At 38.9% G+C, this 18,863-nt stretch overlaps 1 protein-coding gene across 1 annotated transcript in view; it reads left to right on the top strand.

Annotated features, from left to right (window-relative positions):
- Positions 1-5,711: 5,711 nt before the first annotated feature.
- Positions 5,712-18,863, top strand: part of LOC124619358 (ATP-dependent RNA helicase Ddx1) — a 71,535-nt gene continuing 58,383 nt past the window's right edge. The window contains exons 1-2 of the mRNA XM_047145678.1: positions 5,712-5,842; positions 16,959-17,010. Of these exons, the coding sequence (XP_047001634.1) occupies positions 5,827-5,842; positions 16,959-17,010 (68 nt within the window). The 5' untranslated portion in view covers positions 5,712-5,826. The remainder of the gene's footprint in view (positions 5,843-16,958; positions 17,011-18,863) is intronic.

Genomic DNA, 18,863 nt, shown 5'->3' with positions numbered 1-18,863 from the left:
ACGTAGGTTTGCCTTTCCTTAATATATTTTCTAATATAAGTCATAGGGTCATTATTGCCTCACGTGTTCCAACATCTGATCTTCCCCGAGGTTGGCTTCTACCAGTTTCTCCACTCATCTGTAAAGAATTCGCGTTAGTATTTTGCAGCCATGCCTCATTAAACTGATAGTTCAGTAATTTTCACATCTGTCAATACCTGCTTTCTTTGGGATTAGAATTACTGAATTCTTCTTGAAGTCTGAGAGTATTTCGCCTGTCTCATACATCTTGCTCACCAGATGGTAGAGGTTTGTCAGGACTGGCTTTCCCAAGGCCATCAGTAGTTCTAATGGAATGTTGTCTACTCTTGCGGCCTTGTTTCGAATTAGGTCTTTCAGTACTCTGTTTAACTGTTCATGCAGTATCATATTTCCCATTTCATTTTCATCTACATCCTCTTCCATTTCCATAATATTGTCCTCAAGAACCGAGCGAGGTGGCGCAGTGGTCAGCACACTGGACTCGCATTCGGGAGGACGACGGTTCAATCCCGCGTCCAGCCATCCTGATTTAGGTTTTCCGTGATTTCCCTAAATCGCTCCAGGGAAATGCCAGGATGGTTCCTCTGAAAGGGCACGGCCGACTTCCTTCCCCATCCTTCCTTAATCCGATGAGACTGATGACCTCGCTGTTTGGTCTCTTCCCCCAACCAACCAACCAACCTCAAGAACATCGCCCTTGTATAGACTGTCTGTATACTCCTTCCACCTTTCTGCTTTCCCTTCTTTGCTTAGAACTGGGTTTCCATCTGAGCTCTTGATATTCGTGCAAGTGATTCTCTTTTCTCCAAAGGCCTCTTTAATTTTCCTGCAGGCAGTATCTATCTTACCCCCAGTGACATGCGCCTCTACATCCTTACATTTGTCCTCTAGCCATCCCTGGTTAGCCATTTTGCACTTCCTGTCGATCTCATTTTAGAGATGCTAGTATTCCTTCTTGCCTGCTTCATTTACTGCATTTTTGTATTTTCTCCTTTCATCAATTAAATTCAATATCTCTTCTGTTACCCATGGATTCCTATTAGGCCTCGTCTTTTTACCTATTTGATCCTCTGCTGCCTTCACTATTTCATCTCTCGTAGCTACCCTTTCTTCTTCTACTGTATTTCTTTCCCCCATTCCTGTCAATTGTTCCCTTATTCTCTCCCTGAAACACTGCACAACCTCTGGTTCTTTCAGTTTATCCAGGTCCCATCTCCCTAAATTCCCACTTTTTTTTACAGTTTCTTCAGTTTAAGTCTACAGTTCATAACCAATCGATTGTGGTCAGAGTCCACATATGCCCTGGAAATGTCTTACAATTTAAAACCTGGTTCCTAAATCTCTGTCTTACCATTATATAATCTATCTGGAACCTTCCAGTATCTCCAGGCTTCTTCTATGTATTCAACCTTCTTTCATGATTCTTGAACCAACTGCTAACTATGATTAAGTTATGCTCTGTGCAAAATTCTACCAGACGGCTTCCTCTTTCATTCCTCACCCACATTTCATATTCACCTACTACGTTTCCTTCTCTTCCTTTTCCTACTGTCGAGTTCCAGTCACCCATGACTATTAAATTTTCGGCTCCCTTCACTATCTGAATAATTTCTTTTATCTCATCATACATTTCATCAATCTCTTCGTCATCTGCGGAGCTAGTTGACATATAAACTTGTACTACTGTGGCAGGTGTGGACTTCGTATCTATCTTGGCCACAATAATGTGTTCACTGTGCTGTTTGTAGTAGCTTACCTGCGTTCCTATTTTTTTTATTCTTTATTAAACCTTCTCCTGCATTACCCCTATTTGATTTTATATTTATAACCCTATATTTACCTGACCAGAAGTCTTCTTCCTTCTGCCACCAAACTTCACTAATTCCCACTATATCTAACTTTAACCTATCCATTTCCCTTTTTAAATTTTCGAACCTACCTGCCCAGTTAAGGGATCTGACATTCTACACTCTGACCTGTAGAACGCCAGTTTTCTTTCTCCTGATAACAGCATCCTCCTAAGTAGTCCCTGCCTGGAGATCCGAATGGAGGACTATTTTACCTCTGGAATATTTTACCCAAGAGAACGCCACCATCATTTAACCATACAGTAAAGCTGCATGCCCTCGGGAAAAATTACAGCTGTAGCTTCCCCTTCCTTTCAGCCGTTCGCAGTACCACCACAGCAAGGCCGTTTTGGTTAGTGTTAGAAGGCCAGATCAGTCTATCATCCAGACTGTTGCCCCTGCAACTACTGAAAAGGCTGCAGCTCCTCTTCAAGAACCACACGTTTTTCTGGCCTCGCAACAGATACCGCTCCATTGTGGTTGCTCCTACAGTATGGCTATCTGTATCGCTGAGGTATGCAAGCCTACTCATTTAACGTCAAGGTTCATGGTTCTTGGAGGAGGGCGGAATATACTCATCTTCTTCCTATGTGGCCAAGGTAGAATGAAGGGTTGGGGTCTGCGGTTTATACTGACAATACTGATGATGAAATTTCTTTTACTTAAGTGACTGTACAATAAATCAAAAACCACATGGTGTGTGTTACATGCAATACACAGTAGCTAGTTACCAACGTATTTTACACTTATTGGAGTAGAAAAGAAAATGCAATGTGTTTTGAATGTATATATCATACATGTTACCGCATACTTGATAGCTGCACGACATTTTTTTGTTTTTTCGTGTATAATAATTTCCATAATGTGTTCAGACCCAAAGCCAGGCTCTGGGAAGCATCGAAGGGAAGTAGGGTATGATTAAAGAGGCTCTACAAGACACTGCAGAAGCAGCTTTAGGTTTAAAAGAAAGGGTGAAAACGGCAGGATGGTACAATGAAGATTGTAAAAAGACATTGGAAGAGACAAATGAGGCAAGGAAGAAAATGATAAACAGGACAACAAGATCTTATACACAAGAATTCATGAAGAAAGGGAAAGAGTCAGATAGGATTTGCAGAAGAAAGAAATGAGAATTAGAGAGATGGATTACGAAGCTAGAAGAAGAGTATAATGATCAAGAAGTAATAAAATTCTACAAGAGAGTTCAGGAACAGATGAAAGACTTCGACCCACATACAGTATTCTGCAGAGATAAAGAAGGAAATTTTATAGGAGAATAAGAACAGGTTCTAGACCTATGGGGCGAATACTTCAGTGAACTGCTGAATATCACTACATAAAGAGAAGTTGTGGAAGAAAATAAAACAGAGGGTGACCAACTGTGGCAGAATGTTAGTCAGGATGAGAGACCTCTACCTATACCAACAATAGAGGAAGTTAGGAAGGCAATTAAAAGCCTAAGGAATAATAAGGCTCAAAGTAACGACAACATTTCAGCAGAGATGATCAAGTGTTGAGGTGAAGACCTAACAAGATTGGTATGTTAGCTGATAGTGGAAATACAGGGAAAGGAAGAGATGCCAGACGAATGGAACATGGCCATTATCTGCCCGATTCATAAGAAGAAAGACAAAGCAAACTGTGAAAATTATCACGGTATTGCATTAGTCAGCATGGTGTGCGAAGTATAAGCCAAAGTCATTGCTATGAGACTTGCACCAATTACAGAAGAAATACTCGGAGACTACCAGTGCTGTTTTTGATGGGACAGGTCAACAACTGACCAGATTTTCATTATAAGGCAAATAATGGAAAGGTGTTATGAATATAATGTGGAGGTACACCAGTTTTTTGTAGACTTTAAATAGGCCTATGATAGTGTTCAAAGGAAAAAGCCATATCACATCTTAATGGAGATGGAATTCCGAAGTAAACTTATCAGACTGGTACAAATGACACTCACCAGCACAAAATTACAGGTAAAAGTAGAAGGAAAACTTTCTAAAGAATTTGAGGTCAACCAGGGATTAAGACAGATGATGTATTATCCACGTTACTCTTGAACATAAGGTTGGAGAGAGTGATGTAAGCGTGGAGATTGATAACCGAGGTGGCACTCTGTTTAACCATGTGCACCAAAAACTAGTTTATGCCGGTGATGTGTGTATGCTGTCTAAAAGTTTGAAAGAAAGTATTTGGCATACTGGAAAAGGAGGTAGAATAGTTAGGATTTAGAGTAAACAACATAAAAACACAGTATCTCTTTGTTTCCAGCAAAAAAGCTGTTGTTAAAGAGAAATATATTAAGTTAAACAGAGGCAACTACGAGAGATTTGAGAAGTCCTGGTTACAGAGGATTATAGAATAAGAGAAAAAATAAAATCTAGAATTGCTGTTGGAAATAGAGCTTACTGGGACCTGATCAAGATCCTTCAATCATGTAGCCTGAGCAGAAAATCGAAGACGACTGTCTATCGAACAGTTATAAGACCATTGGTAATGTATGACTGAGAAACATGGACAATGACTGTAGCAGAAGAAGAGCTCTTGGGAAGATGGGATAGGAAAAGATTAAGAAAGGTTTTTGGTGGCGTGCATGAGGCAGTGCAGTGGAGGATGAAGAGGAACAAGGAATTGGAAGAACTGTATAGAAATCCTGACTTTGTGACTGAAATTAAGTGTAACAGATTGAGACGGCTGGCCATGTAGAGCGAATGTTGGAGGATCGAGCTATCAAAAAGATTTACTCAGGAAAAACCAGGTGGCAAAAGGAGCAGAGGGAGACGCCGGAAACGATGGCTGGAGGATATGGAAAATAATTTGAGAAAGAGTGGAGTCAGGAAATGGAGGAAACGATCAGAAAATCGTCAGGATTGGACTGTGATCATCAGAGAGGCCAAGGCCCTATACGGACTGTAGCGCCAAGGGTTCAAATGGTTCAAATGGCTCTGAGCACTATGCGACTGAACTTCTGAGGTCATCAGTCGCCTAGAACTTAGAACTAATTAAACCTAACTAACCTAAGGACATCACACACATCCATGCCCGAGGCGGGATTCGAACCTGCGACCGTAGCGGTCGCTCGGTTCCAGACTGTAGCGCCTAGAACCGCACGGCCACTCCGGCCGGCTAGCGCCAAGGGATAAGTAAGTAAGTAAGTTCAAATCTAATAATGTACCATTTAAATGGGATTAATAGTACTGTTTTGTTCTTGTACACCTGCATCGAAGTATTGTGCTTATCTGTGTGCAACCGACGTGTGCTACAGTATACTTCACTACTACACAATGTTCCGTTTTCGTGTTTCGTAACTTTCCAACTCCTGTCAAAATTCCGTTTCTGGCTATTTAAATGGGAAGACATTAGTAATCAATTACTGCGTGCGTAAGTTAATCAAATTAATGCATATATTAAAGAGTGTAACCATCGTGTAAGTCTGGCCATTTATTTGACAGCTACGCGATGTTGTCATATTGAAAGCATCACCGACCGAGGTGGTGCAGTGGTTAGCACACTGGACTGGCATTCGGAGGACGACTGCCCTTGCCCGCGTCCGGACATCCTGATTTTGGTTTTCCATGATTTCCCTAAATCGCCTTAGGCAAATGCCGGAATGGTTCCTATGAAAGGGCACGACCGACTTCCTTCCCTACTCCATTGGGACCGATGACCTCACTATTTGGTACCCTCCCCCAAATCAACCAACCAACTAACATAGTCATACCATGATTTGACGGCGACGTCGCCTTTCGTTCCGTTAACGTCCAGTATGAATCGACCGTAACGATATATCGTAGTAATGATTTCATGTGATATCTTTCTGAAACCTCTGTGAGCCAACTGAGAGTTTAGAAAGGTCAGAGAGTGTGGTCCGGAAGAGTTGTGTGGTGTTGCGGAATACCGGTGTTGATTTCTGTCATTCGGTGTTCGTCGTGTCGGTAATAATAAATACACAAAAATGACGGCTTTCGAAGGTGTGTCTGCATTTGTATATTTTGTGTTCCAAAGTGAGATAGATAACAAGGTTGTCTTGCAATGAATTAGGAATTGAAGATTTTAACTCATATTTGCTGTCACGATAAATAGTCATTTGGCTTCGAGAAATCGTGTGTGCTGATGAATTTCGACTTTTGCCAAAGCATCATCCTTTGAAAAAACCAAAATCTTAAAAATTCGTCTGTCTTTAATCGAAATAATATAGCCAGTGCATTAATAGTGGAGCAGCTCTTTTGTGCCGTCACTTTACATTATTTGTATTTCTCGGTTACAGTGGAAGGTGTTCTGTGGGATGTTGAAAGAAATCGAGAATGTACATTCTATTTAAATGCACTGCAGTGAAAATACATTACATTACCGTATTACAGTGGTTATTCTAATTATACATTAACTCAAAAAATTTCCATGAAGATACTTTTCAGTGGAGAAGGAGCCACCATAAAAGTTTTTAAATTTGGTTTTAAGCCCAACTACATTATCTGCCTGATATTGTATTTGGTCCTGTAGGTTGCTGAACACATACCTACCAAAGTGTGTGACTCCTTTCCGTACTAATATTGACCCTAATGAGGTCTCTATTGAAATGATTTTACGCCCGGATGCTTTTCTCGTGGTTTTCACTATTATTTGTAAAATAAGAAACATTGGTAATGACAAGACTTCAATATACGTTTTGTGAAGTAGGTGTCAAAATGAATTTTGAATACATTACTGCGGGACATTCTTGAATTAACACCACATATAATTCTTCTAATACACTTCAGATTATTGAAAATACCGTTCTTATAACTTGAATTTCCCCTAAAAAGTAATTCATAACTCATTAGTGAATGGAAATGGGCAGGTCAAAACTAGTTTCTCCATTCTTAAATCACTTGTAGCAGTTGTGAAGCAACTGCATGCATATGCGAACAAAGCAGTTCATTAATTCTAGTTGCAGCAAGCGTCAGCTGCAAGGCTCTCTATCTTCAGTCCCAAAAAATTAACACTTTCTCCTTCATGTATATAATTCTGACAAACATTTTTATAGCGTGAGGAGTACTGAACTGTATGTACCAAATGTTGCCACAATTGACTGATAGTCAAGTTTGTATTCAACTGTATGTCAGTGTTTTTGAATGTTTAATCAGGTGCCCTTTGAGTAAGAGGACTGGTGCTGTATTTTATTTCTGTAATTACATCAAGTTAAATGCAAAAAGTACAAAATTTATGTGTATAAAAAAATTAGTTTTCATTTACTCCTGAAGGATATTGTACGAAACCTATCAAAACAGATTGGTTTCCACTTCCAGTGCAATGTTATATTATCATTAGCATTTCCAGATTTATTCTTACGTTGCTGGTGAAAGAGTGAGAGCGTTTGATAGTGTCTGCCACTTCTGCTGACAGAAAATCAGAAATATCATTAAGCAAGTGTTGGTAGGTGTTCCTGAGACAAAGCAAATTGACCTTGTGTTCTGAGGCATCAAGGGATCACCAATTTAGTACTGGAGGGTAAAAATTGTAGAGGGAGACCAAGAGATGAATACACTAAGCAGATTCAGAAGGATGTAGGCTACAGTAGGTACTGGGAGATGAAGAAGCTAGCACAGGATAGAGTAGCATGGAGAGCTGCATCAAACCAGTCTCAGGACTGAAGACCACAACAACATCACGTTGATATGAAAGTCAGAACAGTTTTGTTAAACGACATTCATATTTGACTAGTTTTATTTTTGAGAATAGAGAAAGATCATCCAGGTCTATGTCTGAGCTGTAAAGTGGAGGTCGAAATGTGTAGATAAGGGCATCTCTGAGAATGGAGTGTGCGTACCTGGATTTTGTGCTTTGTTGAAATGCATTACAGCAAACCAGTCTGCTGTTGACATTGTATCCTCTGAAGTAATGTTTCTGAAGAGAGACAATTAGCTTGTTCTCACAGCTTATACTATAAAGTTTTTGTAGACAGTAATGATGAATCCCTTGATAAATGACTAGTTTCATGTGTGATTGGAATGGTGCAGCCATGTTTTGTCACCAATTGCAATGTTGAATATTGATTTTGATCTACTGGAATTAAACTTACCAGCTGCTTGTATTCATATATCCTAATTCTGAGCATGTTACACCTGCTTAGACTCCAAGGTTTCGTGAGTCTCAAACCAGAGTTAGCTTCCAATCCAATCTGAGAAGTAGGGTAAGCGGGCTGTCTCATCTTCACTCTTCAAAGTAGACATTTTTTCCTTAACGTTAGCTGTTGCTAGATACATAGCTGATTTAATATGCCAGAATTTTAATTCTGTCAGATTACATGGAACAGTAAAGACTGGCTATGGAAGGATTATAATTCCAAAACTCAGTCACAAAAGACACGCATTGATACCCAAACTTAATTTGAGAGTGTTGAAAAAGTCATTGCAAAGAAGTGCTCTCATTATAATGCAAAAATTAATATATACTGAACACTATACAGGGTTTTGACAATGGAAGCTGTTCCACTGATTATAACTGACACCAGTGTCAGAGCTTGCAAGAAAGGAGTGTTCTGATATTAGTGAGTTTCAGAAAGTGAAATAATTAATCTGAACTCTTTCTAAAAATCGTAAGTGAATCACATAATGATGAGAAGGATAAAAAGTCAGAAGTGCACTGTGGTATCAACAACTTCTCCATTGTGTAAATTTTGGTAAACAAGTGAGAAAACAGTGTTCGATAGAAGTTATCATTATGTTGAATGTATGAAATTACGTGGCGCCATGATGAAATATATTGTGTTGAATGCTGTCATGTTAAACAGAATATTCCGCAAAATTTAAACTGTGCTCTTAGGTTCTAGCCAAACCACCACCTTGGAAATTGGCGATTACAGAAGCGTCCGATTCCACCTGTCTGCTTTGACCCATGGCATCACCAATATGGCAGAAATTCTCAATGTTTTCAATATGGTGCCTATGATGTTATTACATAAACACGACAGCAAACACGAAAATACGTGTAAAACCAACACACACATCTCCCTCCAAAAATATAATCAAACTAGCGGTACCAGCGCGGGAAATAGGGGTTTTTGGGTGGGGACAAACTAAATATAAACACTTACAGACACACACCACAATCCCAAACCACACAAAACGACGACGTAAAAACACCACAAAATTCCCAAATTCTGCTACACTTACAATATCGACAGGAATCGGTCACTTCCCTTTACCTACATAGCTCAACCACAATTGTCAATACCACAAAATAAAAACCAACTATTCCAAAAATAATAACACTGTGACTGCCGATACCCCAAAACCAACACCTACAACAACAAAAATTGAAATCGTACATTTCCCTTGAATTATATAGGTCAACAGCAGCTCACAACACCAAAACACACACAACTATGACGACAAATTAGAATCGGTCACTTCCCATGATTTATATAGCTCAAATACAACTGAAGATACCAAAAAAAATTGAAATTGAGTACTTCCCCTAAGATACATATTTCAGCCACAAGTGCCGATACCAAAACATGAACAACCAACACATGCATTAAATAACATTGGCCCAACAGCACGTAAAAACCCCACCGAACATCATAACACACGAACAGTAGACCCAAAAAAAAGACTACCTACCACAAAAAAGTTCCAGCGCTACACACTAGGTCAGCCACCCCAATCACACACGCCAAAAAAAAAAAAAAAAAAAAAAAAAAAACAACAACTTGCATATTGTACTTGCATACGCTGCATTTCACTATCTCTGCCAGAAGCCCAAAAAGTTGCAGAAACTTAATGATGGACATGTCATCTCCCATTTCAGCCCGCAGATGCGCAATATTAAACTTTTAAGTCATTCCATACCTAACAAAAAAGCCACAAATTGAATTAAACGACTTACACCGTGACAAACAGCAAACCACTAACATCAAAAGACATCGCAATAACATAAACACAACGGAAACTTAATTCTTAACTCACTGAAACTAATGTCCGTTCTTCTATAACAGTCACAACCGATAAATGCACACTTCAAGCACGGACACCCAATACACCACATAACACACAGACCATACACACACCACCAGAGGACACCACCAACTGCAACAAGACATCTATACAACACAATGCACTCATAAACTTAACTCTGTGCCGTCATGACGTCACTCACAACACCCCCCCTTGCGTCACGGGTCAAAGCCAACGGGTGGGATCGGACACCTCCGTTGATGGGAAATTGAGACAGTCTGAAAATATGCCACAAATTTTTTGAAATGATCGTGTTACACTGCAGATCAGTATGTCGTGACAACCAGGTTTCTTATATCCACATTTGTTGGCTTCATCAATTCACAACCAAACTATAACATTGGGATACAAAACAGTATCCCAAGAAATCCTTTCATATTCTCAGAAAACCATTAACAAACCTTGTAAGCTATAACACACAGTTCAAAAATTGTCAGTCACGCACTCTTCATGTTGAAAGTAATTCATTCATATCTTCTACCAAAACAAGTCATTAGATTCACTGGTTCTCATTGGCTACCATATACTATACTTGATTGGCTACAGCCAGTGGGAAAGAATTGCTGACATCAGCACGCAGCGACACAAATGCGCCAAACTGCACTGTAGCAAAAAAAGTATCCTCAGCATAGACTGTGTCCCCAAAGCCAATTTATAGTTGCAGTATAATCCTGTGTTCTACAGAAAATGCTGGTCAAAATGTTTCCACAGTATGAAAGGATAAAGTGTGATATTGGACATTGCTGTTTGATTGTTGTGACAACCTCATTTGTAACATAGCCCAAGTTCTAGGTTAGGTGAAAAGTTGATAATTTGATTGTGAGTTGGCAAAACCAAGAAATGTGAATCACTGAATTTGTGGTAATAGATTGACCTGTAGACTATCCTAATGTTTATGTTTGCGCTGTATTCAAATGCACGTTTTGTCATAAAAACTAAAACTGGAATTCAAAGTCAGGAAATGTTGATGCCCCAACACATTTTACACAGTACAAAAATAGAAATTCTTATATGGAATTCAAGAGTTGTTAAGAGGAAACTTTTCCAGATTGTTTTCAAATTTAACTTGACTATCTGTCAGACACATTGTGTCATTGGATAAATGATCAAAAATTGTGGTAGCAGTGTTGTGCAGTCTTGTTTGTGCTAAAGACAATCTTAATTTGGAGTAATTGTCATTCTTTCTTCTGCCATTGTAGTAATGTACATAATCATTCCTTTTGAACTGAAGTGGATTATTCACAGCAAACTTTGAGGGGATAAATATGTTGTATTACAATAGTCTAAATCCAAAATGAATTTTTTAGTCTGCAGTGGAGTGTGCACTGATATAAAACATCATGGCAAATTAAAACTGTGCCAGACAGAGACTTTAACTCAGGAGCTTCGCCTTTTCGGGCAACTCCACTGAGTTGGTTGAGCACTTGCCAGACAGAGGCAAAGGTCCTGAGATTGAGTCTCCATCCGGCACACACATTTAATTTTCTGGGATGTTACATTAGTCAAAATGCCTCTCCCCTTAAACAGTTGTCTAAACTTATTGATTTGCCGTTCCCCAAGATTTGCTACAATTGAAAGTGCAAATGTTGCTGAAATAAGATTTACACAAGTTCCCAAAATGTGTGTTTTTCCAGTTTAAATTCTCCTCAATTTGGACACCAAAAGTTTTTTAATTTTCCACCCTAGTGATTATGTCCTCACAATATGTTAAAATTATTGTTGCTGCAGTACCTCTAGTGTGCGGAACTGAATGTACTGCGTTTTTCTTAAACTGAGAGTGACATCGGCAGAAAACCACTCAGTAATCAGACCTTTATGTGTGTATTGATTGCTTTTATTATTTGTATGGCATCTTCAGTGGCAAATTTTGTAGATACTGATCTAAATGTGTTTTTCCTGTCTTACGTATGTTGTTCTGCTTTCTGCCGTACAAAATTTCATTTTCACATCACACATGGAGATTAGTGTGTATGAAATTTGCCACTGAAGGTGCCTCACAAATAATATAGGTGTAACATACATGGTAAGAAAAATATGTTGTACTCAGTTGTGAGTAGACAGTTCTAAAGTAATAATCAACATAATATTATATGCAACTGAGGAAAAGAAATAGTTCAGCCTTTCTGCATTCTTTAAGATTGATATGACATACATTGATTGACCACACCATCAATTCCATAAAACCTTAATTCAGACGAGAAAGTTGTTGTTGTTGTTGTTGTGGTCTTCAGTCCTGAGACTGGTTTGATGCAGCTCTCCATGCTACTCTATCCTGTGCAAGCTTCTTCATCTCCCAGTACCTACTGCAACCTACATCCTTCTGAATCTGCTTAGTGTATTCATCTCTTGGTCTCCCTCTACGATTTTTACCCTCCACGCTGCCCTCCAATGCTAAATTTGTGATCCCTTGATTCCTCAAAACGTGTCCTACGAACCGATCCCTTCTTCTAGTCAAGTTGTGCCACAAACTTCTCTTCTCCCCAATCCTATTCAATACTTCCTCATTAGTTACGTGATCTACCCACCTTATCTTCAGCATTCTCCTGTAGCACCACATTTCAAAAGCTTCTATTCTCTTCTTGTCCAAACTAGTTATCGTCCATGTTTCACTTCCATACATGGCTACACTCCATACAAATACTTTCAGAAGTGACTTCCTGACACTTAAATCTATACTGGATGTTAACAAATTTCTCTTCTTCAGAAACACTTTCCTTGCCATTGCCAGTCTACATTTTATATCCTCTCTACTTCGACCATCATCAGTTATTTTGCTCCCTAAATAGCAAAACTCCTTTGCTACTTTAAGTGTCTCATTTCCTAATCTAATTCCCTCAGCATCACCCGATTTAATTTGACTACATTCCATTATCCTCATTTTGCTTTTGTTGATGTTCATCTTATATCCTCCTTTCAAGACACTGTCCATTCCGTTCAAGTGCTCTTCCAAGTCCTTTGCTGTCTCTGACAGAATTACAATGTCATCGGCGAACCTCAAAGTTTTTACTTCTTCTCCATGAATTTTAATACCTACTCCGAATTTTTCTTTTGTTTCCTTTACTGCTTGCTCAATATACAGATTGAATAACATCGGGGAGAGGCTACAACCCTGTCTCACTCCTTTCCCAACCACTGCTTCCCTTTCATGCCCCTCGACTCTTATAACTGCCATCTGGTTTCTGTACAAATTGTAAATAGCCTTTCGCTCCCTGTACTTTACCCCTGCCACCTTCAGAATTTGAAAGAGAGTATTCCAGGTAACATTGTCAAAAGCTTTGTCTAAGTCTACAAATGCTAGAAACGTAGGTTTGCCTTTCCTTAATCTTTCTTCTAAGATAAGTCGTAAGGTCAGTATTGCCTCACGTGTTCCAACATTTCTACGGAATCCAAACTGATCTTCCCCGAGGTTGGCTTCTACCAGTTTTTCCATTCGTCTGTAAAGAATTCGTGTTAGTATTTTGCAGCTGTGACTTATTAAACTGATAGTTCGGTAATTTTCACATCTGTCAACACCTGCTTTCTTTGGGATTGGAATTATTATATTCTTCTTGAAGTCTGAGGGTATGTCGCCTGTCCCATACATCTTGCTCACCAGATGGTAGAGTTTTGTCATGACTGGCTCTCCCAAGGCCATCAGTAGTTGTAATGGAATGTTGTCTACTCCCGGGGCCTTGTTTCGACTCAGGTCTTTCAGTGCTCTGTCAAACTCTTCACGCAGTATCTTGTCTCCCATTTCGTCTTCATGTACATCCTCTTCCATTTCCATAATATTGTCCTCAAGTACATCGCCCTTGTATAAATCCTCTATATACTCCTTCCACCTTTCTGCCTTCCCTTCTTTGCTTAGAATTAGGTTGCCATCTGAGTTCTTGATATTCATACAAGTGGTTCTCTTCTCTCCAAAGGTCTCTTTAATTTTCCTGTAGGCAGTATCTATCTTACCCCTAGCGAGACAAGCCTCTACATCCTTACATTTGTCTTCTAGCCATCCCTGTTTAGCCATTTTGCACTTCCTGTCGATCTCATTTTTGAGACGTTTGTATTCCTTTTTGCCTGCTTCATTTACTGCATTTTTATATTTTCTCCTTTCATCAATTAAATTCAATATTTCCTCTGTTACCCAAGGATTTCTACTAGCCCTCGTCCTTTTACCTACTTGATCGTCTGCTGCCTTCACTACTTCATCCCTCAGAGCTACCCATTCTTCTTCTACTGTATTTCTTTCCCCCATTCCTGTCAATTGTTCCCTTATGCTCTCCCTGAAACACTCTACAACCTCTGGTTCTTTCAGTTTATCCAGGTCCCATCTCCTTAAATTCCCACCTTTTTGCAGCTTCTTCAGTTTCGATCTGCAGTTCATAACCAATAGATTGTGGTCAGAATCCACATCTGACCCTGGAAATGTCTTACAATTTAAAACCTGGTTCCTAAATCTCTGTCTTACGATTAATAATCTATCTGATACCTTTTAGTATCTCCAGGATTCTTCCAGGTATACAACCTTCTTTTATGATTCTTGAACCAAGTGTTAGCTATGATTAAGTTATGCTCTGTGCAAAATTTTACCAAACGGCTTCCTCTTTCATTTCTCCCCCCCCCCCCCCCCTCAATCCGTGTTCACCTACTATGTTTCCTTCTGTCCCTTTTCCTACTGACGAATTCCAGTCAGACGAGAAAGTATAATTGCGTAAATAGACAGCCCACCCCCAAACCTTTCTTTTCAAACAGTTACACACACACACACACACACACACACACACACACACACACACACACACACACACACACACACACAGAGAGAGAGAGAGAGAGAGAGAGAGAGAGAGAGAGAAACACCAGTATCTGTCCTCTTTGGCCAGACTGCGGATTACAGCTGCATCTGACGTGAGCAGCAATCTGTTGTGGGTGGTGGGGACAAGGAACAGACATACATGGGGCAAGAGGGAGAGAGATGGCAGGCTGTAGGTGAGCGAAGGTTAGTGCTGCTTATAGGCATGTGCAGAGATGTTGTGGGTACATGGCTAAGGCTACTAGATGCAGTCATGAGGTTTGGGGTGAGTGAGTTGGAAAGGAACGAAGTAAAGTAGATGAGGAGAAAGGGACTAGTGGCTTTGTTGGAAAAATAGAAGTCTGAAGAAGTCTTTTCTTCCCATCCCATCAGGGAAGTCTCCCGACTGGGAGTTCTGCAAGACTTTTCCGTAATTCTCTCCATTTCCTAAATCTCACCATTCTTTTTCCTCTTTGTTCCCTCTCCACTCTTTTGCCAGGAAGAGCCTCTGACTCCAAAAGCTTACACATTTCCTTAACTTTTGTACATGTTTGCTCCTGCCACCACTTTGTGAGTAGATTTTTATCCATCCAATTATATTATAATCTATCCTTTTCAAAGTATTGCTTTTATTTCGTCATAGACTTTCCATTGTATGATAACGGTAAGCTTTGGTTGGAGTGCAGACAATGAAAAGAATAAAAAGTAACAACTTATGTTGTTGAGCCATTGAGTTGTCATACACTTATACCCAAACCTTCCTCAGAGTTTTTTAAGAAAATAATCAATTATGTTCCAGCACGATGGTCTGTGCTATTGATGCTTGTGGAGCTATGTAGTTTGAGGAGAAAGGTATGCTCCCACAGGAAGCTAACTGCTTACTGTTGCAGTGTGACACCATGCAGTATTTAGTCTTTTGGATTTTATTTTTTATTATGTGCCCTACTTATGTTATTAAACAATAGAAAGTGCGGGCTGGAATAACCAGAATCAGCCATAGTGGTCGTGTGTATGCGAGTTATGCTTTCTGAATGTTAGTGTATTGTCTACTTCAGAAGAATGCCTTTGGTCGAAAACTAAAATATGTATCAGTCTTTTCATTGTGCCTGTCGGCAATTCAACACCACATGTATACGAGTTGTAGTAGCAGTCTATTGTTTCCATGATATTGTTATATTTATTTACCTTATTATATAGTTATCTTTGGGATTATCGCCTACCACATTGTGTAAGTATTTAGGAGTAATACTGAAAAGCAGTATGAAATGTGGTGGCCACATAAAATAAATACCAGTAAGATGAATGTGAAAGAGTTGTTAGGAGAGTCCTGGGAAAATGAAGTACATTTGTAAAGAAAACTGCATACAAGAAACACGTGCAATAAATTTTACAATATTATCCCACCATTTAGTCATTTTCAAATAAATTTGACAGCATACATTGAACGAAATGAAGTGCTACTAGACTCATAACTGTGTGGTGCAGCCTTTTTGAAAGTGTAACATACATGCTCAGAGAACTTTAATGGGAAAAAAACACAGTTCTCATGAAACTCTGTCGGTTAAATTTAGAGTATGTATTTTTTGAGAAAGACTGTTTGCAACTGTTGTGTAGCTTGCATAGGGATCATGAGAATAAGGTAAGAGGAATTAGGGAGTGTGCTGAAGGGTATGGACAGTCATTTTCAATACACAAATGTAATAGAATAATGAATAGCCGATATTAGTATGAAGTGTCCTCCACTGTGCTCTTACAGTAGCTTGCGGAGTATATGTGTAGATGGAGAATATGATGTTGCAGATGGATTTAGGTAGCAGATTACTTGTGAAGTCTAAGGTATCACTGAAGAATGTTGTGTATTTTTCAATATAGTGTATGAGACATTTCATTCCACATCCTTCTTCTCTACTGTTTTATGTATCCTTTCAAATTTCATTATTTTGTGATTTGTAGACATGGTTCCTCATCCCTTTGTTAGCTTCCGTATTGTGAATGTTAGTATGATTTTATATAAATATTGCACCTGCCAATGCATATAATTACTTCTCTTCCCTCTCCCTCCTCCTTACCCCCCTTTACACAAATTACAGTATTTTTTTGATGTGACAGAGGGTCAATATCTCTGTTCTGTTCACTGATGGAGAAGGAGAAAGTGTGTTGCTTGGTCTCATATTGGGTGCATAAATATATAGTAAATCTGTAGGACATTTCAAGCTAACAGTTTCAACAACACCAGAATGAATATGAAAAAAAATTATTTGGTTGCAATGTAAATTGTTTTCACTTTTTTGATATAAAGTAAAATACATGTATGTTCTATTACAGAGATGGGTGTATTGCCAGAAATTGCCAAAGCTGTTGACGAAATGGACTGGATGTAAGTTCTAATAGTTGTCTTTCATCTCTTAATTTAATTTTTGACAGTCACATTATGTTAGGTATTCCCTGGAAGCTTCTTTAAATATACATTTAATAAATTAAATTTTATTGATTCGTGTTACGTGTGTAAAAGAATAACAGTAGTTTGTCAGCATACAGACTCGGTTTAAAATAGTAATTCTCTGTAGTGATACATTTCTTGAGTCATTCCATTCATTCATTGACATTTACAGTTACACCAGATCCAATAAAAGTCAAGAATGGGTGAATAGTGGAGAGAGAAAATTACATGACAGAATTGAAATTTAGTGTTACTTTTGAATTCAGACATCAGTGTCCACAAATCTCAAAATAAGTGGGCAGCTTTTTGAAATGTTTTTATTCATTTAACCTATTTTTCTATAGGAAATATTTTAACTTGCATATAACAGTCGGAAGTTTGAACATAGCACTAAGTTACACATAATGGCTAGTATTTTACAAGCCAGAGACTGGATATTAGAAAATAATGTTAATTTCCAGAGTAATTTGTGTTAAATTTAGTATTAGATGTTTCCTATATGAGTAGCATGATTTTACAGCATAACTACTTCATTTAATAAAAATGTACATGTTAAATACAATTTAAAAATTGCTTTTTTACCAGTCAGGCAATTAATGTTATGAGGCAGATTACCAGAGACTTTTGTGAGCCACTGGTGAATTTTTGTATGTTGGTGTAACAATATTGAAAAAATGAAAGTTGCTACACACCATCGAGTGGAGATCCTGAGTCGCAGATAGGCACAACAAAAAGACTGTCACAAACTGAGGCCTGAAACTGCAGTCGTGTGTGTGTGTGTGTGTGTGTGTGTGTGTGTGTGTGTGTTTTGCTGTCTAATTTTGATGATGGCCTTACTGGCCGAAAGCTATTATTTGTGACAGTCTTTTTGTTGTGCCTATCTGCGACTTAGCATCTCTGCCATATGGTGGGTAGCAATATTTCCAATATTGTTACATTCCATCCTGGACTTTCCATTGTTTGATTTGTATGTAGATGTGTAGCTGTGGTAAATTCTTCTCAGTCTTCAACTGATCATTTTTTGATGCATTTAAAGGGTGGTGATTTTTGATGAATTTTATTAATGATACATTAGAAATAATATTTTTAAGGGCATTAGGCTGTGGTCCAAGGCTTATTTCTCTGTTTAACATTGTCTTCCTGTGTTGGAGACATTGAGGCTATTATGATTGAGGAAGCAGTTAGAGTTCAGCACACCAAACTGTTTATCATATAAATGGGGGTGTTCAGATAGGCTGTTATCTAGGTGTACAGCTCCTCGAAACACACACAGTGGCACAGTTGCAGGTTGGTGGGTGCAGTATTATGTTATGTGGAACATCCCCATCGGTTTCCATGGGCTGTGACAATATGCAAGGCCATCATGTAAGATGTGGACTACATGAACATTATTGTGGACCTCCTGCATCCCTTAATGCTTGATGTCTTCCCTGGCAATGATGGCATCTTCTAGCAGGATAACTCTTCATGTTACAAAACCAGAACTGTGCTACAGTGATTTGAGGAAAGCTGTTGGTGAGCAGTAGCACCATAAATGTGCACATGTTTGTAAGAAATTATTAAATGAATGATAACTGTCTCTTGTCAGTCAGACATGAAGATGCAACCTGCGCATCTCTTTCAGCTTCTGTCTACAGATTAATATAGTTACCTTGCTAAACTCTTGCTCATGTCACACTGTGTTTAGGATTTGTAAGTACATGTGAATAAGGCTGTAATTTACTACAGGCGGAAAGTAGTAACGTGTGTAGAAACCCGCATAAAAGTTGCCGTTCAGGTTGCTGGGATGA

The sequence above is a fragment of the Schistocerca americana genome, chromosome 6 (genome assembly GCF_021461395.2).
Source record: "Schistocerca americana isolate TAMUIC-IGC-003095 chromosome 6, iqSchAmer2.1, whole genome shotgun sequence".
Taxonomy (NCBI): Eukaryota; Metazoa; Arthropoda; class Insecta; order Orthoptera; family Acrididae; genus Schistocerca; species Schistocerca americana.
The sequence above is the reverse complement of the archived record's forward strand: the minus strand, read 5'-3'. Positions and strand labels throughout refer to the sequence as shown.